Raw genomic sequence first — 26,515 nt, 5'->3', positions numbered from 1 at the left:
TAAATATTCAAAACTTTTCCAAAACATCCCCAGATCTGTAAAAGACTGTTTCTAATTTCATGACTTTTCCAGGAGTCCTGACTGTGGGATCCCTGCTGTAGATTTATAATGCAGAGTGGCTGGTGAAGCAGAAGGTCACCACGTTAATGACTAAAGATCCATGAATCAAGGAAGGAAACTGAAGGGGTTGTGATATAAATGCTTTTAATATTAAGTACCATCAGCTCTTCTGCATGTTTCTGACATTTGTTTGTCCATGTTTTGAGATGTCAATCAAAATAGTTTTAAAAAGTGAACACAAGAAAAACAGCATGTGTCGTTTGTGATCAATGATATAAGTTTTAATGTTTTTGCAGCTAACAGTGAAGCAGTAACAGGACAACAGTGAAACATCCTCTCATCACATTTGGTGTCAGTCAGCTGAACTTGCAGAGAGAAACGGGGCTGCGGGAGAGATGACAGCTTTATTCAACTCTCCAACTTTGTCCATCTTTTTCAGCAAGCCCACGCTCTCTGACCCTCCGCCTCTCCAGCACAGACACTCCACTGTTTTCTTTTCACATATCAGTGGATAACATGATGACCAGTAGTCAAGTCAGACCTTACATTCCATCATACAGCTGGTTTCTCAGGGTTAGTGATAAACACCTCAACTGTTTTAAAAAAAAGCACATTTTTTAGTCCATTTTTCCCTTTTCCTCTTGGCCAAACAAAGTGACATCATGGTGAGATATATACAGTTCAGCTAGAGTCTGGACACAAAATGCTTTATGTCAAAATCAGTGGGGGAAAAAAAAGCCTTTTCTGGAACTTTTAAGGGTGGTGCAGAGAAATATCCACTGCAGAAGATGGACATGATGTGCCGATGTTTTTTAAACAGAAGCCCTAATAGACCAGAATTCAATTCAGCAGGATGACATGTGACGTTTGACTGAAAGCAGCTGAGGGGGACAACATAAGACAGAGGATGGATTAAGCCTGATCATATCTAAGTCTATGAGTATCTGAGGGGAGGTTCCTATATTATATTTTTTCAACTTTTGACTTTGTAGGACAGAACATTGGTACTGGCTGTGTGTCATGAGTCCAACTCTGCTGTAACATACTGTTTTCTGTCAATGTTCCAAATCTAATCTGTTCTCTGTGTGTGGAACTGCTCGGAATCCCGACTGCAGGTAACATTCATCTCCACCTCTGCATCTCTGTCTCCCAAAGGGAGTGTGATTGTGTCAGGAGGGAGAGAGGGTGCGCTTGTTGAAGCCTATGCACTGAGAGTATAGCTGAGTGTCCTTTAAGGGGGCTAAGGCAGGACCTCCTCAGCTAGAGCCACTGACATCACTGCTAGAGACGGAGACGTCCGACAGCACTGAAGCAACAGCAAGGCAAAGCTCGATTTCTTCATTCACTAATAACGAAACAAACAGTGGGGTACTTCTCAAAGGCATCACATTTTCAGTAATGTTGCAGATATCAATGCCTAACTTCATTTTACAGCTGGACTTTATTTTCACTGCTTCCAGAAGAGCTCATCAGTTAGTCCTCTACAGAGCTACAAATGTCTTATTGACCATGAACACACAACTGGGGCTGTGATGCTGCGTTACTTAAAGGGGTCGTTCTTCCAAATTATCTAGGTCTCACTTAGCTCTAATGGTATTTAGCCACACAGATATTTTTGGTTTGATTAATGGGATAGTTCAGATTTTTCAAAGCGGAGTTGTATGGGGTACTTATCCATAGTCAGTGTGTTACACACAGAAGATGTCAGTCAGCACACCTCCAGTTTGGAGAAGCAGACTGGAGTGCGACACTGAAGCTAAGAAATGTACTGCTGCTTATGAGGGTCAGCAATAAAACTTAAATTAGCCACCTAAAAAAGTTGAACTTAAAATAATCAATATCAGTTTGAGTGTTTGCTATATTGAGTATTTTCACTACTTCAGCTTCATGTCAGACAGTGATTTTTGTATTGCTTTCCTCAAGGCCAGACTCCATTGAGAAAAACAATGATTTAACATCTCTGAACACAGGAGCTGCTGGTCTACCACTGCCTCTAACAGTTCTTGAATTTGTGTTACTGTGTGACTTTGGGTTAGTTTAGATTCACCAAAGTTTCACTATAACACAAACTAACAAACTGACCAAAGCAGCTGTACACAAGCAGCTTCTGTGTTCAGAGAGCTAAAATAACTGGTTTTCTCACTGGAGTCTGGAGGCTTTGATGAGAGCGATGGGGAACTGAAGCCGTTCATGGCTTCTCCGTCACAAAGGGCTGACGGAAAGGTAAAGCAGTGAAAATACTCTCAATGTAGCATACACTTAAACTGATATTGACCTTTTCAGGTGAGACATTTTTAGGTGGATAAAGGAAGTTTTGCTGCTGACCCCTCCACAGCAGCACGTTCCTTAGCTTCAGTGTTAGACTCCAGCCTGCTTCTCCAAACTGGAGGCGTGCTGACTGATTTCACCTGTATGTGATATACTGACTATGAATAACTACCCAATACAACCCCATTTCAAGAAATCCATACTACCCCTTTAATTCAGGTTCAGAGAAAACCATCTGACAGTTCTGTTTTCACCAGTACAACCAAAGTGAACAGGATTATTTCATTCGTGTAACTGACAAATAATGAAAGAGGAAAAAGCAGCAGTTCCTTCAAAGTGTCCCTGTTGCTCCCTCTGGACTTTTCATTTTCAGGTCCAGGTGAACTTGGAATGATTCTACCAAAACTATCTGCAAGGACAAATACAACAGCAGTTGTGCCCAACCCGTGAGTCTGGACCTAGATGTGAACACAGATCTACTGCTCCGGATGGTGACCTTTTGAAATACTGTCTGCTTTTTACCTTTTCAGGCCTAAAAATCTCCACAACTGAGCTGCTTACAATGTACACTCTAGGTTTAGCAAATATAGTAAGGAACTGGACTGCGTGTGAGACACTTCTGTGTAGTTTGAGTGACTGCTGGGAAAGTTTCATTCTCACTGAAATGAGATCTAAAAAAAAGTGAGCATCACCATTTTAAAAAGTTGTTGTCTTCATGGTAAATTTTTCCATTTATTTAAGACCAGCATCTTTGCAGGCAGCTCTATGGTGACACAACTGATGAGATTTTGGAAAAAACAAGTCAATATGGTGGAGGCTGATGGGAAAACAAGGTCCAAAAAAAAAAAAAAAAAAAAGGGCTTTCTGACAGGAAGGAGTGGAGAGGAGCAGCCGGATGCACAGATCAACAGGCTGTGAACACTTCCACACACACTCACACACACAATTATACAATGTTGGTCCCATTGTAGTGCCCTTAAGGGTATCATAGTTTATCAAGCACTTAGAAGTATGGGTCCGTCTACAGACAGATAACTGCAAGCTGGTGTAAGGCTGGTAATCGTCAGTGGAGCACTTGGGCACCCAGAGTTCTATCTGTTTCTACCAACACACACACACACTCTCTCTCTCTCACACAAACTCACACACACACACACACACACACACACACACACACACACACACACACACACACACACACACACACACACACAAAAACGCTGGAAGCCTCTGTACATGCAGCATCTTCCTCTTTTCACTCCTATCCAAGTCCCTTGTTTGAAAGTCAGAGTTGGAGCTGTGTGTTCAGGTTTGGTGGCTCTCCCCGTAAGAAAAGCAGAAACAAAGGGCTACAGAAACATACACTCTGCATATAAATTATTGGCATTTTAATTATTCTAAGTCAGTACTAAGCTGGAAAAAGAGATAAAATAAACTGAAAACAAGGCGTGTGAAGCCTGTCATGTGTGTAACAATATACCCACTGGTTGAACACATTCCACTGTTTGTAATCTCTCACCACCAAGCAGTTCAAAACAGGAGTTCTCTAAGGGTCCACTTTCATTTCTTTGCAAAGAAAAAAACCAAGGAGCCTTCAATGCAAACTTGAGTTTACAATCTGCTGTATTATTTTACTGTACAAGTGTCAAAAATATCTGACATTTTCCATCTGTGATCCACCACGTGATGATGCTGATGTATGTGGGCTGAGACAAGTTTTTCACACGTGTGTCTGGGTCCAGATACTGTCATGTATGTAGCCCTGGAGATCACGGGTTGGATCTGTGTTGAGTCTCATGGCATTCAGAGCTACAATGGTTCAAATACAAAAAGCAAAAATCTCCTCCCATTCCAAACTAAAAAGAAAAAGGCGAGCAAGACAAGAGAAGAGGAGAGGTGGTTTGTCATCCTTGCAGGATGTCTGAGGTTGTTTTTTCTCCCCCCTCAGTAGAGTGTCCTCTGTCTCTCAGAGCAGTCTGCTCTGTGGGGTGAAGCTGCAGCCAGTCTCCTGCTGCATCTTGGTGGTTTGTGTGAATGTCAATGAGGTTTGATAACTGTGTCTCCTCTACATTTTTTTTCCACAACTAAAAGTGTGTGTGTGTGTGTGTGTGTGTGTGTGTGTGTATGTGTCCTGGCAGCTGCAGTGCCTGTAAAGCCAGCTGACTCATCAGTGATGCTTTAATTGGCCGTGTCTTTGTAATTAACTGTGTGCATGACATTTGGGCTTTGGATGCGTCCTCACCAGGCTTAAGCCCGCACATCTTTTTTTCTCTCTTCTCTCATAAAATCAGCCAAGACAAGGGCAGTGGGGCCGAGGCTCTGAGCCAATAGAAAAGCTTGCACCACCTCCTGGGTCTGCTGGGGTGTAGTGTTGACGTCTTCCAGAGCGTCTGCAACAGCAAACTGTCGGTCCCTCAGCCGGTTCCAGTTGGACAGTACGTTGTGGTATTCAAACACCTTCTCGTAGTTTCCCACTGAGTTGTAGAGTTTTATGAGGCCACGGTAGTCGTACTCTAGCCCGCTGTAGCCCTCTCCAAACAGCTTCTTACCTGTGAGGAGACATCACACACCATGTTAGGGATCATTCAAGAGCTGCAGTGATTAGTTCATTTTAGATCATCAACCGACCAAAAATTATGTCAGTTTTAAAGTGGAGATGAAACACTGACAAATATGACTGTGGTTTGTTTGAGTTTACCTTAAGAAAAATATGGCACTGCACTTAAACCTGATATTCACCAACATTTGTCTAGAAAACTAGAAAGTATTTCACTTTTCTGCCAGTAGGGTGCAGCCAACTTTCACCAATGTTTGGGTTCTCTTGCTCTCACCTGAGTCTGTCTCTCTCTCTCTCTCTCTGTCTCTCTCTCTCTCTCTCTCTCTCTCTCTCTCACACACAGACAAAGACACACACACACACACACACATGAATAAACACACTAACACACAAAGCATGGCTTTTGCAGGGCTCAAGAGTGTGACTATTCACATTTTACTACCATGGAGCACTACTGCGATCTTCAAATACAACTGATACATAAACTTGAGGGACATTAGTTTGTTTCCAGCTTATAGAGAATTAATCATCACGTTTAACGGTGCTGCTGTAACAGTCTAACATAATGAGTGGTAGTGCCGGTACTGTGAGCAGGTGAGGTTTGTGTTTGTGTATTTGCAGAGCTCCAATCGTGACCACGGAGCACCACTGCTTCTTGCTAATATTAGTAATCTATGAACTGGAGAGCTGTTAGTTTGTTGCCACTCACAGTGAATGAATCTTCACGGTTAAAGGCACCACAGTGTCTGTTTTACTGTCTACTAACGCTGTGAAGCTTCATGTTCACACCAAAAACATCAACACTTCCTGCCTGAGATGAGCCAATCCTTACAAATAAAAGCACCATGGGTCCTGCTCTGATTTCTTTAATTATAACAATACTTTTTTAAATTTCATATAAAAGTACTTTAATTAACTTCCTTATAACCACATTTTATTAAATGTTATTGTAGCAGTAGTGTATTCAACTTTATTATATGACAGTAACTATTTAACTTTATTGTAACTGCAATCCATTCAATAATTTTGTATTTTAGTAGTTAACATTAATTTAAAGGACATTTAGAAATACCGCTATATATTTTGTATTGCAATACAGCCTTAAAATATTGCAATATTATTTAAAAGCCATATTATCCACGTTGAAGTAGGCTCAGTAAACTTTGTACTATAAAGTGTGCTTTGTTCTCTGGTAATATGGTTTCTATGGCCATGTATGAGATGTTCAGAGTAGAATAGTATACAGAAATACATGGAGTTGCTTTTCAGCAGTGGTGCCACATGACGAGCATGCGACACACTGCTTCATCACTTTGGGGTAGGGCTGGCCGATATGGTAAAATAACAAAAATAATGTCAAAATAATGTCATGATATTTCAGAATATTTTTGCCATATGAAATATGACAAAGATACCGAAAATAACAATAGATAAGTGTTACAGTTATGTGTGACAACATAAATGTAACAGCTGACCTTCGAATATTCAGTAAAAACTGAACAAAATTATATCTATGTTCTTTAGTTTGTAAACAGTAACTGTGGAAAAGATACAACAAAATCAAATCAACCAAAAAATACACATCTTAACAGTTGCCAAATACAAAAAACATTGTTTTTGATCAATAAATAGTAGCCTGCATAATACATAGTGACTCGCTTCTCTTTTGGAAAAATTCTTAATGACTGAGTTGTTTTGTCCACCTGGACCTGTGCGCTCTGCTTTCTCTCCATTCCTCTTGCTAAAGTGAGCCACTCAGTGCTGAGCATCAGACACACCATACTTGCTGTTACAACATAAGAACTGTTGTTTGGGCTTCCTCATATGGATATGCAAAAGTTGGAGGGGAGCCAGGGATTCTTTGTTTCCAAAATTCTGCCAAAGAGTTTTGCTTATGCTAGTGACACCAGCAAAAAATAAAAATGAAACGATTATGTACATGGAGAAAAGGAGGCCACAAAAACACAAAACAGAACTCGTACCACCAGCTATCTATCCAGACACACACAGGACAAGTTCAAATGGCGCTCAGCACCTGCACTTCTAAAGGTGAGTCATGCCATTTGTTAAGGTTTCTGTTGTTGCTGCGGCGCTGCTGCACAGCTGCCTGCTGCTATGAATACTGCATTTCCACAATTCAAAGCGGACAAAACACTAATTTATAACGCTGTGCATGCTACTGGATTGTCAACAACATGGTCCCCAGATGTTTTACTATAAAATGCCTTGTGTTAACAACTGAAGGGATTCTGTCGACAGAAACGTTGTCAGAGGGCTTTTATTTTGAAACAAAACAGCGCCACACACTGGAACCATCATATCCCGTAAACCCCGGTGACACTCCAGAATGAAGGTATGAAAAAATAAATACCGCCCAAGCCTGTTACCCAGCCAATCTTTTAGGTTTGGTAAATCACCATAGTAACATGTAGCAGGAGTGACCCACTGATCCCATCCCTCCATCCCTGTGTCTCACCAATAGCGATGGAGCGCAGGTAGAGTCTCTCTGCGTCTTCATACTGGTTCATGTCGTAGTTGTAGAGGGAGGCCAGGTGACCTACAGACAGAGCCACCTCATAGTCCTCATGTCCCAGAAGCTGCTCCTTGATCTGGATGGCTTTAATGTGCATCTCCTCTGCCTCCTGGTTCCACAGACACCCAGAAAACAACAAGGACAGTAGATTTAGTCCCCTGTCACTTACACTGTTGTGATGAACATATAGTCACCTGACTGTTTTATGACAAACTCAGAAACTGTTTATTTGGCTGGCTACAATACGAAAGTGTTCCCTGATTTCCTGACATGACATAAGTGTTTGATTTCATTTTTCATATTCTATGTTGGACTTCTTTGTTGTAAGAGTTTTGAAAATCTGGCATTAACATAAGCCATTAAACATTTACCGTTTAAGCTACATGTACAGTGTTTCGTGGTAGTGTTGCCAGGACATGCAACGACACACGCGCGCGCGCGCACGCACACACACACACACACACACACACACACACACACACACACACACACACACACACACACAAACATAGTCAAACACAGACACACACACAGTCACACAAAGACACAATCACAGACAAGACAGACAGCTCCATCCACCTTAAACTTCCTCATGGACTGGTAGAGTCGTCCTAGGTTGCCGTAGTGTTTGGCTGTCTGGACGTTAAACTCTCCAAAAGCCTTCTTGGCCAGCTGCAGTGAGGACAGATGAAGGTCGTGCGCCTCTTGAAGAAGGCGCTCTTCTGTCTCTTTATTGTGGCAGTCGATGGCGATTTCCTCCAGAATCAGAGCTGAGGGAAGTAAAGAAGGATGAAGAACTTATTAGCCTTCCGTCAAGAATTTCACAGTGGAGCCACAGTGCCGTGCAGTTTTTTGGTACCAGATGTGAATTCACTAAACTTCACTTATAAACTACTTACTTATAAACTACGAGCTGGACGAACATAAATATAATTCATATTTTTCCGCCTTTATGTAATGCACTTTGTTAGATGAAAGATCGCTTGTATCTTTGGCCTCACATGAAAAAGAGTTGCTGCACTCGTGGCAACAAGCAATGTCAGCATCAACTCTTGTAAAGTATAACCAAACTGTGGAGTGTGACACTGAGAGCGGTGTGTGTGTGTGTGTGTGTGTGTGTGAGACACACAGAGTGGCAGTGCTGACCCCGCCCCTCACACATGCAGCAGGTTGCCAGGCTCTGACAAACAAATAGCTCTCCTTTGGATCGAAGAGCGAAAATACATCATAGAGATGAATAAACAAATGTCCTAATCTTATGGAAAATTAGAAAAGAGTGGGTAAGATAAAAACTCCACAAAATAACATGTATGTAACCTAAATAAACAAGAAATATATTTTTTTAATTGCTGGAATACTGACAGCAGAACCGTTAATGTTGAAGCTCATTGACAGTACAGCTAGCTCTCCCTCCTCTTAAGTTAGCTATGTTTGTAGCTTAGCTTAGCCTTCTCTCTCTTTCTCCGGGACATTATGTACCTGACTCATATTCCTCACTTGAACACAGTGGGCAGAAGTCCAGCATCCCCAGGAAACATGCCTTACCTTTGACTCTCTTAGAGGAGGCCAGCAGCAGATGGTCCTCAGGCAGAATGTGAGTGATGATGTCTATGGCACGTTCTGCATGGAATCTGAGGGACAAACACAGCGGCTGAACCAAACATGTAACTCAGACTTGGCAGGAGACCGTATTCCATTCAGAATAAACACTTCCAAGAAAGTCAACTGTTTCCCTTGAGGGAAGTTGTTCTCCCGTCAGGGTTAGAGAGGTCAAAGCATTGCCTAAGTTTGAATCAGGGCCTTTGTAGAACAAAAAGAGTGTCAATGGATCGGTTGAAAAATACAAAGAAACACTATGATCTTTGCCAACATCTAGCACTGAGCTGAAATTGATCAATGCTCTTTAATATGTGAAATGTCACACTTCCAAAGCATGCAGTCACATTACATCAATCTGAGTACAGACCGCCACAGTATGAGTCATAGTCTTGTGCTACATCTACAAGGGAGCCTATGTCTGATATAATTAGCTGGCTGGGTCTAGAAACAGTTTTAGGTTTGGAAGATTTATTGTACTCACAGAGCATTGTCAAATTTCCCAGAGCTATACTGGTGCACATAAGAGGAGTAGGCCAGGTCTTCATGGGCTGTAGCAACGTGGATGTTCTTGCCCCCGAACACCGACTGCCGGATATCCAGCGCTGTCTTGAGTTTGTACAGAAAGAAAGAACTTTTAATCAGAAACTGATAATACACCACACTGCTTCTATGAAAATGAGGACTAACAATACAAGTACGCACTTCTGTTGCCAAACACTTACCTGGTAAATAGCGACTGACTGGCAGATGTTGTCTACATTTAATAAGTAAAATCCATAATCTAGCAGCGTGTCAGAGTACTTGGGATGCTTGTGTCCAAAATGTTCTCTGTAAGGCACAAAAAATTCAATCAGAATTCTTTGATGACATGAGGAATAACAATAGTGTTGAGTGTGTAAAAGACGTTACCTGGCTAGAAACACTGCATGTTTGATCAGCTGCTCTGCTTTTCTGAACTCTCTCTTCACCACACAGGCCTGCAGAGGAAACACACGTCAAACTTCACACAATCACGTCTGAGCAAGGGATTTTCTTTCATGCCCAACAGATTACCTTTCCGTGGATATATTTTACAAAGACACTGTACCTCTAACAATAACTTAGTCAAATCTTGTAATATAAACAAAGATAGTTAACCTTTGAGGCTTGCCGGAGGACATCAACCACTACTTTAACAGGCAGCCCTGGACTTATTTCCTTCATAGCCTCTATACACCACCGGTACGCCTGGAAAATGCAGAAAAAAAGTTAAATCCATGTCTGTCTGGAGAATTCTCAACAACTCTGCCATGCTGTAAACCACTCTCACTTAATACTTCAAATTATTAAAACTGAAAGCACCTGTCCAGTCCCTCCAGGATTTCACTGTTTTTGTGACTGTTGCCACCTGAAACGCCTGATTTCGCAATTGCAACAATATTTTAAGGCATTTTAATTTACATCAATATTTTTTACAGTTTGTACTGTTTTAAAGTATTACATATAGTATTACATACAATTACATAAGATGCATATCATGATATACTGCATTTTCAGAGCTAATACTGGCATAAAATTAAACAATTAAAAAATAAATGATGGCCGGTCCAACGTTTTTTTTGTTTTATAAGTCAGAGCCAATCCGGAAGATTTAAAAACAGTAAGGTCGACAAGGATGAAATAGACTACCTGACTGTAAAGACAGTGGTCAGCAGGAAGAATATCAGGCCTGCATAAAATAAAAGATGACAGTGACCAAAGGGCACTTCACAGCTTCACCATCAGGTGAGGGAGAGCCCAGGACCCAAATCCCCAACAGTTTCAGCATTAGGTGAGAGATGGTCACTGCACCCTGCAGCTTCACTGTCAGGTGAGGGAGAGTCCAGTGTGCCTCAGACAGCTTGACAGCAGTTGTGACTCTTTATAGTTTGTAAAGTTGAAAAGCTCACACAGTTACTCAATACAGTAATCTGTGACCAATGATTTAAAGAGGTCTTTTAAATTTTGTTATGTATGAAATGATAAGTGTCCTCACCATGAAAAATGTTAAAATTCTCCTGCTCTGAGCTGCAGGGAAGAGCTTCACTCAGAGTGAGCTGTGGGGGGGCTCACGTGTTTGCCTTTCAGTGCTGCTCACATCAACACCAATGTGGCTCAACTCACTCATTTAACCCATAAATAAACATCGAGTAATGTTAGCCGTGTGATGCTAACAGTTCTCCCTGTCATTGTGTGTGTGTGTGTGTGTGTGTGTGTGTGTGTGTGTGTGTGTGTGTGTGAGACTGTCTCAGGCGCAGCAGCAGTCTCATGATAAACAGAGAGAGAAAGAGAGGGGCTGAGTGGATCAACACACTGTGTGCAGCTCTACAATGAAATGAGTAAAAACTGCGGTAAAGCCGCAGTGATTGGACAATATTGGAAGGCCGTGCAGAATTCACGGAGATTGCCTGAATTCGCTTGAGTTGTTGTGATCGCAACATGCAAAATCCTGGAGGGACTGTCCATTATATATAAAAAATATATTACCATTAGCTCAGTCATTGGTGGACAGACATACATACCTCATCGTAATGACTTTTAGCGAAGAGCAAGGCACAAAGCTCGCCGTACAGCGCTGCCTTGTTGGCCTGGTGGCCATGCTTGGCTAGTTTGTCCATGTAAGACTGAGCAAGCTTGAAGGTCTCCTCGCCCAGGTGATACTTACAGTTGCCATTGCGAACATGAAGCAGCCTGTGCACAGAATAGAGGAAAACTTATTAATAATCTAACAAGTGATTTACTGATATAGATATAAATTCACACCAAACATTTCTTAGGATACTTTCTGACATTTCATCATTATTAATTATTATAAACAGTTACATATTGTATTTAGTGTTATAGACCAATTGTCAACTGAGGTCATCAAAATATGCCCAGGCTTGTTGGTAAAGGACGTGGCACTTTGCCCCAGCTACTGCCCAAGGACTGAAGTTCTACAGAATTCTGAGCGGATTGAGACCGTTTCAGAGCAGCTGGTGTTTCCGTTTCTCACGTGACTGTGATAACAGATGACTCTCAAACCAAATGCTCAGTGGATGCTCATAGTGACATTGGCTGTTGAAAGCAATAACAGAACACGTAGTCCTCGCAAAAAACCTCTCAGTTTTACTTTGGTAATTTAATTTAAAACAGACGTCATTTTACCATACTTGGCATATGGAGAAAATACATGCTATTTCCACTAGGTGCACTGTCACAATCTGCTAATCGCTGACATATATCAGACTGTGGTAATAAAAAAAAAAGCATTTTGCATGTAGTATATTAAAAAAAATTACTTTTTGTGGGGTTTTTTCATCTAAAAACATAGTGGCATCATGACAAAAACCTGGCATTTAAGGGTTAAAATTCTAAAAATTCATGAATATTTGATATGTATGATTAGAACTGATCATCTCAATGAAAGTAGGATATCACATTAATATGTAATATTTTTATAGCCTGATTCTGAAAAGCACATTTTGTGTGCAGCGCTGTATGACTTTGAGATTTTGACACTGCACATAAAATGTATAAAAATCTGTGTTGCTGCTAATTATTGACGTATCCTTGGCTGTGATAGTAAAAAAACAACTGCTTAGCATGCTATATTGAAAATAATTTATTTTTTGTGTTTTTTCCCCTTCTAAAAAACAAGGCACAAAATTCTGAAAATTAACAAATATTTAATATTTGCGATTAGAACTGATGTTGGTTAAAAAAAAATTCAATAAAAGTAGAAAATAATAGAAATGTATAATAGTTTTTACAGCTTGCTTCTGAAAAGCGCATTTTGTGCACAGAGCGATACGAGTGTGTGTAATATTAAAGCAAGCCCTAAAGGTTAAACAAAGGTTACTGAACTTATCTTCCAGATGGCTGCTACACATTTTCATTCATTAACCCATACTTTGCCGATATTTCTTTGATAGTGTTGGGGAATTTTGGTTGGATAATTAACAAAAAATGGTTGATTATCATAACTGTCCTCAGTTTATCACTGTAAATGGTGAGTTGTTGTCACTTATCATTGACAGTACAGCATGCTTATAGTGATGACATCTGTCTAGGTCAAATTCATCACTTTATGTGGATGATTATTATAACCAATTTTTTCCGTTTAATTTCATGCAGATTACCATTTAATTGACGTGTACATTAATTATATGAATATAAAACAATGAAATGGACAGCTTTATAATTTACTGAATTTTATGGTTCATGTTATAAAATACTGTCAAGCCCTTTCAAAAAAAAAATACTATCAGGTACTCAAAAAAATCCACTTTCATCTGGATTACAAATGTTTTCCTCTGTGTATTCTTGTCTCATCTGTCTCAACTGGTCCGTAGGCCATTCATCACTTGACACCATTTCACACAATGTTCTCTCTCTTTCAAAAAACCAGCCTATGGAAATTTTAAAATTCTCCCAGGCTTGCTGCCAATTCACCAAGGGCCTACTCCAAGGGGCATTATGTGAGCAGGCACTGTCAATCCAACAATGGGTACTTTCACCACAGGTGCTTTTCATGTGCAGAACGAGGGAGAACACAGAATAACTGTAGTTTTAAAATTGTTTTTCATTTTGTAATGTATGAAAAGCAAATTATTCAAATCTCTTTTTGTATAAGTATGATTCTGTCCCAAGCTATTTGGTCCAGATAAGCCATTGATCATTGAAACCACAATCACTGTTAGTGGTTTCCACTGTATTACAATGTGCATTTTTACGTAAAACTATACTTTGGCAGTGAGAATAAAAATCTCTGTGGTGATAATTTATTGATCTCAATTTCGGCCCCTGTATGTACAAATTGAAATTTGCAGAGATCCACTAGACTACAGAAACAAAAAGGAGCAGTAAAGACACAGATAGAGCATGACAGATTTGTATAAGAGCTGCTTGATGCCATCACTTTGAATAAAAGCAAGGCAAGTCAGGCTACCCTGGGAAAATCTGTTTATTGCAGTATTAAAACAACTCTGATCAGATTTTAAATAGCTTTTTATCATGCCCATCAAATGTCATCACATGTCAAATATAAATATAGTTGTTATTCTTTCACTAGTTGTATTTTCTAGTCACAAGTGAAACTGTGTCACCTGTTGTGAGACGGATTCTGTGTATAGATCTGTGTGTGACACAGTCAAATCATTCTTAATATTGCTTCTTCCTTTCATTATTGAAAGAAGGTAATGTCTGGGGACAAATATAATCTCAAACAAAAGAAAAACTATGGCAGCCAATTCTGTCATTTCAAACAACTAAAACCTGAAGCCTTTCTTTGCCAAACAAACAAACAAACAAACAGAAAAACAGAATAGAAAGTGCAGTTTCACTAATCAAGGTTGCACGGCTAAATAGGACAGAAAAATAAAGTAACGTACACATTTTACAGCGCTGATTACAAAGAAGTGGGACACTGTGCAAAAAGTAAAAAACTGAATGCAATGACATGTAAATCATTTTCAACATATATTTGGTTGAATTTGACACAAAGACAAGTTATTTAGTGTCCAAACTGGCAAACTTTGGTTTTTGTTAATATAAACTCATTTTGAATTTGATGCCTGAAACACGTTCTAAAACCCACTATTACCACTGTGTTATATCAGCTTTTCTTCTAACAAAACTCCAGGTGTTTCAGAAATGAAGACACTAATTGTTGACATTTCGTAAGTGAATTTTTTTTTCCTATTCTTGCTTGATATATTGTGTCACAATGTCCAGTAAAGACAGGCTGGCAAAGCTGGTCAAAGTAGTAAGTAAGGTGATTGGGGGGCAGCAAGCCAAGCTTCAGGATATTTACAGTAAGTGCATAACCAGTTAGGCTCAACAAATCCTTTACTGTCATAAACACTGTTTTTTTGATAGTTTGATCTCCTTCCCTCTAGCTGCCATTTCAGAATGCTGAGAACAAAAACGAGGCGTGCGAGAGCTTCTTTTATCACTGTTGCCATTCACAAACTTAATGTGTGAGCCTAATTTGCTGACTTTTATCTGTATGTAGATGAGATATTTTTTAGATTGTACACCTGGATTATTTATTTCGTAATTATTACTAAGTAACAATTATTATTACCTATTTGTCTTACCTTGATTATTTATGACTATGAATTCTATCTATTGCCACTGCACCACGCTTTATTTGACTTGACGATGCATTTATTTACTTTTATTATTTTCAAACTGTTCCAGTTTTTGGTTCAGTGTGGTGGGAATATCTTTGTTTTACTTGAGCTGGGGAATTTCTGTATTTATTTCAGATCTTGTCCTGGACACCAAATGTCCTTAAGGATAATAAGGATGAAGTTGAGTTGAAATGAGATACTATATGACTTCAGTTGATTAACAGTCCAGGGTCTCCGTTGTCATATTTTGTGCTTCATTTTCAATGGTAGACATGTCTGGACTCCAGGCAGGCCAGTCTTGTACCGCCACTCCTTTACTACTAAGCCACACTGTTGTAACAAATGCTGAATGTGAACACCCTGTACCATCACAGCTGCTGGCTTTGACCTTTGAGCTGGTGACAATCTGGATGGTCCTTTTCCTCTTTAGCCCGAAGGACACGATGTCCATGATTTCCAAAAACAATCTGAAATGTGGACCAGTCAAACCACAGCACACTTTTCCACTTTGTGTCAGTCCGTCTCAGATGAGCTCGGGTCCAGAGAGGTCAGCCATGTTTCTGGATGTTGTTGATATCTGGCTTTCACTTTGCTGGTAAAATCTAAACTTGAATTTGTAGATGCAGCCATGAACTGTGTTTACTGACAATGGCTTTCCAAAGTGTTCCTGAGCCCATGTAGTAATATTCTTTTTATAATCATGTTGGTTTTTAATGCAGTGCAACCTGAGGGATCAAAGGTCACAGCCATTCAATACTAGTTTTCAATCTTGTCCCTTAAAGTGCAGAGATTTCCCCAGATTCTCGTTGAGAGACAATGTTGTTTAACTGTTGGACTGTTTGCCCACACAGTTTTTTATTAAGTGGTAAACCTTGCCCTGTTCTTGCTTGTGGATAACTAACCCCTTAAATGATGCCTCTTTCTACCTAATCATGATCCTATCACCTGTCACCACCGTAACTGTTTATATGAAGAATGTTCCAAACTGGTGTTTTTTGAGCATTACGTGACTTTCCCAATGTTTTGTCTCAACTTTTCTGAAATGTGCTGCAGGCATCAAATTCTGAATGAGTGTGTGTTTAAAAAAAGCAAAGAAGTTTATCAGTTTGAATATTAAATATCTTGTCTTTGTACTGTATTTAGTTGATTATATGTCAAAAAAGACTTGAAAAGAATTCTGTTCGATTTATGTTTTACGAGGTGTGAAACTTTTTTGGAATCAGGGTTGTACACAAAGGTTAAGAACATCCTTGATATACAGAACTATACTCTGAACGTCCACATGTGTTAGACTGACCTGACACAGCATTCCACAGCCCGGTAGCAGTGGAGGACCTCACTGTGGAGTGTGCACAGCTGCAGGCACGACAGAAACACTTTCTCTGCATCTCCATACCAGCCTGCATCAGACAAGAAGCCACCTAGAACGAAATACATCAGATTAATCCAACTGTCTCCAAATCAGAGGAGAGATGGATTCAACATCACCTGTAGTAAACGAAGGTTAAATATATTATCTTTATCAAATATATCATTCAAATGCTCTATTCACAACAAATCTTACAGTGCAAACCATGTGTGGATTCAGTGCATCTTATGGTATTTAATGTCACAGGTATTTATCATAAAGGAAAGAAACTCGTCTAACAAACATCTTCTGATTTCAGATGACAATATAGTAATAAAAGACATTTCACTAGTTCATCTTTTAAAGGCTATTTGTCACATTTTTTACAAAATAGTGACTGCTACTGCTTGCTAGACAGCCAACTTACTGCTTACAAGCAACCAAAAAAGATATAATGGAAAATCATAACATATTTCATAACAGAACCCAAGCAGCTGCTAAAGGGCCTTCCACTCACAGATTATCAGTGTATCAGTGTATATGTTTTCCCAATATGCACTGATATGAAAACATTTTTTACAGAACATATAAAGGTTGGGGTGATTTCATCACAATGTAATTGTGTAGTTCTGACTCCAATGCTCACAACATTCTCTGCACTGTGCAGCCAGCACATGTAACGTTAGCAAAGAGCATAAGCTGATCAGACTCTGGCATCTCTTAGTTGTCTTTTTGGTAGTGGTAGCAAACTTTAATTTTTTAATCTTGTGCACGTTTTTTTTTTTTAGCATTCTGTGCCCCCTCTCAAAATGTGGTGATTTCTCAGGTCTGTGAACTCAACACAGGCAAAACTCAGCATGAGTTATTTTTATCTTCAGTAGCAGTTTGAGTCGTGGCATGGATAATTGATCATTTAATACAGTCAGAGCTGATCAGATCCATGGACTGCTGTGACAAAGTGAGTGAAAGTAAAATTTTAGATCCAGCAGACTGAGGAGTTAAGTGTCACTTTCACTGTGCCAGGCGTTCTGCTACTCTATCTGTGACAACAGTATGCTCTGCACTCTGAGAGAAAATGGAATGGAAATTTCTGCATTTACCAAAAGTTAAAATTAAAAGTCTTTCCATTGTTGAAACATTGAACATTTTCTATAATTTAGAAAAAAAGTAAAGGTTGTCCCATGTGCCCAAAGACTAAAAATAGTATGATATGAAAGTGACTGTATCTCAAAACACAACTGATTTGGTATCTGTGAACTCATAAGTTCAATATAAAAGGTGGATATGCACACATATGATAATTTAATGATGTTTCAAAAAGTCCTGACTTTGACCATTGATAAAAGTCTGATTTTCTGTGTGATCTAAAATTTCAAAGGTGTACTATTAGATACTTGCCCCAAGTAAGTCGGTACCAGATTTCAAGACTTTGGATCCATCAGAACAAAAGTAGAGGCATTTTCCTTATCATGCTAAATACAGTCTTTGGGCACAAATGCTCTAAGAAAGCAGCCTTCTGAAAACTTTGCTAAGTCTCATCAGTGCAAAGTCAGTGCACAGTCCACGTAGAAAAGGTCTTTTTTCATTTTAGCTCAAAAATGAACTCTATCAGTCACCATATCAGCAGTTGGTGAATTTTTCAATAAAATCTGTCTTGTTTTCAAAAATCCATGTCAGTCCAGAGCTATTCAACTTCATACGAGACCACCCTCTGTGCCGACTGTGCCGTCTTTGCAAACACAATGAGAGAAGGTTTGGTCTGGAGAACCTTTGCTTGGATAGAACCACAAGACTCGTGAATACTTTTAATATCATCATCAAATATAAATAATGGCACTATTTTACATGTGGTGTCTTGGGGAAATGTATCTATTCTACTTAACAGTGCTTCAATAGTAGTAATAAATGTGGTACAATTAGACAGAATTCAATACATCTTAAATCAAAATGGCCAAGGACTGCTAGTAATAGTTAAGTCTATCTCAGATCCCTGGTGTGTTTCCTATGGGCTGAACCTATGATACATCAGTGAGAGGAATGAATGGCCTCCACATATTCACTGTTTGTTTGAGATAGTCTGTGAGATACAGCAACAGAAAGAGGGTCTGTATGAAGCCTTTTGTCCCTGACCCCACTATTTACCTAGCACAAAGCCGAACTGGATGGCCTTCTCTTTGACATGGGCGTCAGACTCAGCGATGTAAGAGCAGCGGCGGCTGAAGGAGTTTGCCAGAACTGAGGCCACTTTCACACCGTGGTCCATAAGCGCCTGAAAGCAGTGGTGCAGGAGGTGTCTGCAGTGGGCAGGACAAAGGAATGGGTTATGTAAGTGGAAAGCATAGCTATAAAGTGATGATTGATGTATTGTTTCTTACATTTAATCCTTTACGAAAAGAAAAAAAAGACATCATTGGTTTGAACAGACATAACAAATATCTGGCTACAGTAAATAACTATGCTGATGACTAATGTTCCCGGTTTGTGTTGCAACTGTTGCACACCTGAGATAAATAAAGTTCTATCTTATCTTTCTGCTATTGTATTCTCATTAAGGCCATCAATGAAGGCTGAAAGCAACAAAACACACCACACAGATAAAAATGTAGAAGGAACATTAATAATGTACCTTAAACTAAAGGCTACTTTGTTGTGCACAGGGCATTAACTTGCAACTAATTACACACACTCTTTTACCAGCATTACATTTGTCCACTTTCAGAAACATTTTTCCTTGAGCGAAGTTTGAATGGCAGCAGAGTGTGATATGGAACCTAAAATGACTCAAACTGATAGAACTGGCTGGGACACACAAAGCACATCACAGGCAAAGAGCACTTGGAGCCTCATTTCTCCTGCATGGTACAGCATGGCTCGACTTGTATCAAAACTTTCTTTTTTGGTTTTCCACTGGCAAAAGTTGTGGATAAGACCTGGTACTTTTTATGTTACCACCACGCTTGAGGTTCCAAGCAACCTGAGCTGGTACTAGAAGGTAGAGTTCAAACCCTGCAGACCACTGATAAATCAGAGAATAATCACTCAAAATCTTTACTTGCACAACATGTGATATACTCATAAAGATAACATTTTCAAATAGTTAACCATCAATAGCAACAGCAATTTCTTTTATTCCCCTGACTGATCTTTTTTTTAAACTGCAGCCTGCAAAACCACTCTGTGATCAATTGATGAAGCGCAGCTTTTCTTCTGTTTAGATGCCAATTAAAGGATCCATTGAGAGCTGGAGGGAGCAACATAGAAGTATTTGTGTCTGGAAACTTAAGTAATCCAGAAAAGTACCTGGTACCAGTATCCGAAATTCATTTTTTGACTCACTGGGCAAGGTTGCTGGTAGATGAAAAAATCCTCCAACCAAGCATATTACCAGTCAGTTACCAGCCAAATTTATCAATTGCCTTTTTTCTTTCACATCTACATTTGTTTCAGTTCATTCCACTAAAATAATAATGTACTAATGTTGAATGCAAACTGAAAGGAGAGACCAGAGAAAATTCTGAAGCAAAAATAATCTAAATATATTTAACAGCTCATCACCACAGCCTCAGCATATGAAAAAGTTCACTCAGGTAAGAATTGCTACACTGTTTATGTCTAGGGCTTTTACTGTGAAAAGTAACAAGAGAAGAAGAAGCTTTTGTTGATAATGTGGGAGGCTCTATCTTAATAACTCATAACTTTCATAAGTATGCGCTTAACGCAGCAGAGCACCTCACTGTAGTTTAGTACACTTTTTTGGTATAAACTTTAACCTGTCAGTGTGGCTGATAGCCTCCTGAGATTTACTCATCAAACAAAAAATCTAGCCCCACTTGACGCTTGGCGGGTGTTAATTTCAGACCCTACCTGGTACTGAAAGTGAGTGAAGTTGAGTTGAGCTGAACTATGCAGTGGAAATGAGGCATAATGGGTCAGATATAAACAACTAACTCAGAGAAGGTCAAAACAATAAATGAGTGAAATAGAAACCACAATGAAATGATAACTGGACTGCATACATGCAGCACTTTTCTGGTCTTGGAAAGCATGTCGAAAATGTTACAGTATCATTGGGCAAGATACTGAATCACAAATTCCTCCCGATGGCTGTTCCATCGGTTTGTAAGTGCGTGTGAGTGTTTCAGAAACTGAGCAACAGGTGGCACCTTGTACAGTAGCCTTGGCCACCAGTGTATGAATTTGTGTGTGAATGGGAGAATGTAGTGTGAAAGCGCTTTGAGTGGTTGAACAACTTGAAAAGTGCTATATAAGTGCAGGTTCATTTAACATTTACCAGTCTCCAGAAGCATTTTGTAAAGCTGATGGGCCCATGTGAACGGGAAGGAGTTTCAGGCACCGCTTAGTCCTGTTATGTTCTTACCTTTTGTCTGAAGCCCGCAGCACTTTAGCAAACACCTCTAGCTCACAGAACTCTCCTCCTAGTTGGCAGAGCCGGCCCTGTTGGTAAAGCTGAGAGACACAATGATGGAGGGATGAGGTGTGCACTGAGACTCACTGACAGTCACACAGGTGTCAACTCTTCCATTGGAAAAACAAGTTTAGTCCATAGCAGGGCTCTAATGGTTACATATGAGCATTTTTTGAGTGTAGAGGTTAAAATTTCACATGGTCGCATACACATGAGTGCATAGTGATGATCATTACCATTGGTGCCCTTAGTGGCATTTGGTGCCAAACGCACAGTGCTTGATGTGTGTGTACATCATGAATGTCAATGTGGTTTTAGCTAATACCAGAATAAGCCATCAAAGTGGTAATCAGTGAATTATTCCCTGCAAAAATCAGCATCTGTCTCAAAAATTTCATATCAGTTGGACACAAGTAATAACTGATGTGATTATTAACATGCAGGGAACGTCTCAGTGGAGATGTACAGAATGTCCTATCTGTAAATACAACGGTGGAGTCTCTGGCCTTCTTTTCATCCCAGTCTCTATTATGGCCGTGTTTTAAGTGATGCTTCAGAAAATGCTGTCTGCTGTTTAGGAGTTTAAACAAAAACAAAAATGCTGATGTCTGGCCTGTAAGACCAAAGAACTAACTTTTGAGGATAATTGACTGTGTGCCATTGTTACGTCATTGTATAGTATATAAACACTGTACTCCGAATCATTGACAGATCTTTATTTAAGGGGAGCAACGACCATTTAAAAACAATTATATTATTCAGGAGGCTATACTGTATGGAGGAAGCTATGATGGAAAAAAATACTACAATCTGTTCATGAACGTGCATGTTGCCAGGATGCACCGGGAAACCACTAAATGTCAGCGTCATCATGGTTGAACAGAGACTTCAAAGCTAGTGGGAAATGAAATGAAGTACAGAATTTAAAATTTGCAATATAAATAAACATGCTGCCACTTTCAGAATCCATTTTATGTTAACACTAAACACTTATAAGACAGGGAAACTTTGTCCAACCTTTCAAACTTCTGCAGTCTTTCAGTAGTTATAGTTTATGCAAGTCCTGTCCTTCAGAACTGAGAAATCCACTGGAACGGACTAATGCATGACAGGATTTTGCTACATGTTGTTACTGTCACCCCGCCTGCTCACAGTACAACTGCTGCTAGCAGCTAGCAGCAACAGTCACATCAGGCACATTTTCATGACTAGCTAGCGGGACAATAAAATAATGTAAGCTATAGCTAATTTCAAAAATAGCGCACTAATATTAGACCTCTGTTGACCTGTGAGCAGGCGGAATGACGGTCACAACATGTAATTAAATCCTGGAAGTCATGGATCACTCTGTTCCAGTGGATTTCTCAGTTCTGAAGGACAAGACTTGCATAAACTATAACTGCTGAAAGACTAGAGAAGTTAGAAAGGTCAAAGTTTCCCTGTCTCATAAGTGTTTAGTGTTAACATAAAATTAATTCTGAAAGTCACAGCATGTTTATTTACATTGCAAATGTGGTTTAAATTCTGTACTCCATTGAAATCCCCACTAGCTTGAAGCTTCTGTTCACCGTAATGACATAGCAGCGAGTGTTTTCCTGGTGTGCCCTGAAGATATGCACAATCAGGAGCAGGTTGTAGTATTTTTCTATCATGGAATATAGTCTCCTGAATAATATCATTTTTTCTTTCGTTGTTTTTTTTAGATGATCATTGGTCCCCATGCCTCTATGGATGACAATACCAGTTGGCACTCCATTTTGGTCCGAAATGAAATATTTCTGAAATATAACAGCTATTGGATGCACTGCCATGATATGCTGCACAGACATTCATGAGAGACAGATTTAAAACCCACTGACTTTGGTGATCCCCAAACTTTTGCTCTAGTGCCTCCATGGAGGTTGAAATTTGCAGTTTAAGATGAAGTATCCTGACAATTATTGAATCCATTTCCATGACATGTACATGTTCCTTTCAGGATGATTTGTAATAACGTTGGTGATCATCTAACTTTCCATGGATCACTACTAGCAGGCTGACATTTTCATTTGTTCATTTTTTGGGTTCATTATCAAATATACGCAAATGTGTTCAATTTCCCATCAGTCTCAGCTGTATTTAGCATACAGATTGCATGCTGGAATTGTCATTGTGAGAATGGGAGCGTCAAGTTTGTCCCTGCTAACCCTGCTGTTGACCTGGGGAGGGCAACATTCATTACTTTTGTGACACAAATCATCACCAGCAGCTTCATTCAAACTGCCAAAGATTTGCTTCGATTCTATCTGAACAGTGATGACTACAGACTAACTTGTGAAGTAGTCTCACATGGATGGACAGGGCTCTAGACTGATACCACACGTGACCATCTTTGTGAACCTGCAAGTTAAAATTTCACATGGTCATGTTCATGTGAGAGCTTGTTGAAGATTGAAGTCTCTAACACTGAGAAAGTAACAGCTGACACATAAATGGGTCTAATAGCAGTTAAATACAAATTGGCAGCTCTGTGTCATATATATGTGGTGTATGAATTGTCTTTATAGTCAGTTACTGCGCTGCATTTTCCTAAACCATTATGATCGGGTCACCTTTCTCACTGTGTCTAGGGCACTGTCTCATCACGCCATGTCCACACTGGATGCAAAAGCGCCCTAATGTGTTAATTGTCGTGCAGCTTCTCATCAGCAGTTGCCTGGCTGTTTACACTAAAAACTCTAGAATTTGGTTGCTGGAGTTTTATTCCACGCTGAATCCAGTCCAGGAAATGTAATGCTGTCCGGCTCACCGATAAAACCTTTGCAGGGAATTACTTAGAAGTCAAAATAAACAAACAACCAAAAAAAACTCTAATGATCAGAGCTAAGCCTACAATTGAAGACACAATGTTATGTCAACTGTTTTCCAGGGAATTTAGACATTTGAGCTCTCTTGGGGATGGACACTTTTCATTTTCATCATCATCATCGGTGCCTTTACCCAGTGGTATGGCATAAAAGAACTTTCGATTTTTATATTTGGTTCCATCAATTAGGAATGAATCCAGGTGCATACAATCAACAGATTACGCACACACACAGTGTGTGTGTACGCATGTATATAGTTCAAAAGTCTGAAAGTCTGAGATAACTTGCTAAGATACTTCTATTTTGCATTTGTTTCAAATGTAGCCCTTTTTTCCCCATTACAAATTATGAAATCAGCCAATGATATCAGCTTGGCTATTTGGGTGAAAAGTTGAAACTGAAGAATGTGCATACATTTCAGAATATCTTGGAATTTGTTTTTTTGCCTTCTCCTTTTGCTTTAATAACAGCATGTACTTAAGCTGGCATGGACTCCACAAGTTTGTGCAAAACCCTGATGACCCCGATGTTATCCCAGCATGATGTGACAATGTTCCAAAGAGCTTCTTGTGATGTCACAGCATGCTAGGCTTCCTCAGTTTTCAAGTGACCCGACAAATGTTCAGTGGGGTTAAGGTCAGATGACCGTGGAAGAAAGTCTGTAACAGTCAGAACTCTGTGATCTTCACTAGCTTCATTATAAACAGAATGGACTTGCATTTGTGAAGCCTCATTCTTGTCTTCTGACCACTCATAGCACTATATGCAACATTCACCTATTCACACACACATTCACATACTGGTGACTGGGGCTACCGTACAAGGTGCCACCTGCTACTCAGTTTAGACATTCACAAACACACAAACACACACACACCAGGAGCACAGCTATCAAGAGCAATTTAGGGCTTAGATTCTTCCCATACTTCTGGCATACAGATTGAAGAAGTCAGGGACTGAAACTCAGATGTTCAAATTAGTGGATGACCTGCTCTCCCTCATGAGCTCCAGCCAGACAAGTAGTTCTTGGGGAAAGTTTCATGCATTACCAACTTATGAACCTATTAGTCCAGCCATGGTTTGACACTGTGCAAGCCCCTGATTGTTTAGATTAACAATCTGACCTTACTTAGTTCTGATGCCATGTTTCCCACTATCACAGTGCTATTTAGTAAACAATAATCTGCTAGAAACTTGAGAAACAGCACTACTACAACTCAAGGAAATCTGATCTTTTGTGCAAAGGAGATACATTGGCCAGTGCCACAAATTCGATTTAATTTGACCGTTGATCTTGAAATGCTGGAGGATATTTAATATTTCATAAATAAATGTCGTTGGGCAGAAAAATATTGATTTCAAAGTAACATCGTTTTAATTTATTTCTGTTTTGTGTTTGCTATCTTTGGCAAATTGACAGCTTGCTGCTCGACAAAGCTCAGCTATGCTGTGAAAAGTATGTTTGCTTGTTTAAGAAAAGCTTCTTTAAACAGAGTGGGTCAAAACAGGTAACTGACATCAACTACCCCACAGAGATACAAGTAGTTTACATGACAACAATCGCCACATTAGCACAATTGTTCACAGCCGTCCGGGGCTTCTTTGTCAACAACCGTTGATTACACACATATACGTTATATACTATTAAGGTTGTATTTTAGGAATACGTAAGGCTGTGAAAGCTAACGGTTAATAAAAACATAACAAAACAAAACAACAGTTTTTCGTCTTTTAGAGCTAGCGTAACGTTACCGTAATGTAGCTAACGTTAGCAGCAGTGTTAGCGGCTATTATACAACTCGTACAGCCTGTGACTGACACATATAACAATCCCTGAGCCTCTGGACTATAACATCTTACCTTGTAGTAGACATCGAATTGTATATTTTCAGGAAGTGACCGTATGTCCCTTCTTGATCGGCTGTAGTTGTCCACCACAGCCGAGATAGCGGTGTTGTACAGTGTTTCTGGGATCCATTCGAGCTCCACCGCAGCCATGTTGTTTTCCCTCTCCAAAAAAACCCCAGCAGCTACAGCCCTCCCCAGCTCTCCCTACATTTGCTACCTTACAGCGATTGAAGCACTTCCTGCGCGAGTCCTCATGTAACATTCGCTTTTAAGTAAGGCTACGGATAACTGAACTACTGACAGTTTACAGCTACAATCCTAAAACCGCTATTTAATTGCCATCTTTTTCCTTCATCTCCAATTATTCGTCGACCCCACAGCAGTTCCGTGCCCCCGTCCCGACGCACTCACTGGCGCTGACGTAATGACGTCATTGTGCAGTCTATGTAAAAAATCTGAAACATACAAACATATTGGGAGAAATAAACAAATCATACAGGTTTCTTTGTACTTCAGCGAGAAATTATTTGAATTAATACATGTGATACTGTCTAGTTCTTAAATTTCCTACAATCGGGAGCTACGCGTAAAACTCCTACATAGTTTATCTTGATGCAAACATACTCAAGTTAAAGCTAAAAGTGAGCCATTGTGTCGCAAATTCTAAAATACTCATACTTAAGTAATGATACTGATACTGTGATACTGATAAGCTGAAAATGTATTATACTGGTGTAAACTGACCTTTTAATGAAAACCACATGCACTGTCTTGTTAGCTGTTTAAAGCAAAACAACAACATTAAAAGTAAAATACAACACAACATTTATTTAAAACTATATATATATATATATATATATATATATATATATATATATGACACTGAGCTGACACAA

General features: G+C 39.6%; 1 protein-coding gene across 1 annotated transcript; it reads right to left on the bottom strand.

Annotated features, from left to right (window-relative positions):
- Nucleotides 1–316: 316 nt before the first annotated feature.
- appbp2 (amyloid beta precursor protein binding protein 2) lies at nucleotides 317–26,024 on the bottom strand. The gene is made up of 13 exons (XM_042487194.2): nucleotides 25,632–26,024; nucleotides 20,878–20,966; nucleotides 18,642–18,793; nucleotides 16,449–16,572; nucleotides 11,558–11,726; nucleotides 10,155–10,244; nucleotides 9,927–9,994; nucleotides 9,740–9,845; nucleotides 9,499–9,623; nucleotides 8,964–9,049; nucleotides 7,998–8,188; nucleotides 7,362–7,527; nucleotides 317–4,877 (listed from the first exon to the last, which is right to left on the bottom strand). The coding sequence occupies exons 1-13, from the start codon at nucleotides 25,767–25,769 to the stop codon at nucleotides 4,576–4,578; spliced, it is 1,806 nt and encodes a 601-aa protein (XP_042343128.1). The 5' UTR covers nucleotides 25,770–26,024; the 3' UTR covers nucleotides 317–4,575.
- Nucleotides 26,025–26,515: the final 491 nt, after the last annotated feature.

Source organism: Plectropomus leopardus, chromosome 6 (genome assembly GCF_026936395.1).
Source record: "Plectropomus leopardus strain MGB_pleo_1.0 chromosome 6, ASM2693639v1, whole genome shotgun sequence".
Lineage (NCBI taxonomy): Eukaryota > Metazoa > Chordata > Actinopteri > Perciformes > Serranidae > Plectropomus > Plectropomus leopardus.
This window is presented reverse-complemented; position numbering and strand designations above follow the sequence as displayed.

Bases quoted from the DNA above. Each gene is read 5' to 3' on its own strand.
- appbp2 (XM_042487194.2), bottom strand. From the start codon at position 25,769: ATGGCTGCGGTGGAGCTCGAATGGATCCCAGAAACACTGTACAACACC. The intron at 16,573-18,641 runs GTAAATAGTGGG...ATTTCGTTCTAG, and splicing joins CCAGTTCGGCTTTGTGCTAG to GTGGCTTCTTGTCTGATGCA. The intron at 4,878-7,361 runs GTGAGACACAGG...GTCTCCTCACAG, and splicing joins CCTGCGCTCCATCGCTATTG to GTAAGAAGCTGTTTGGAGAG.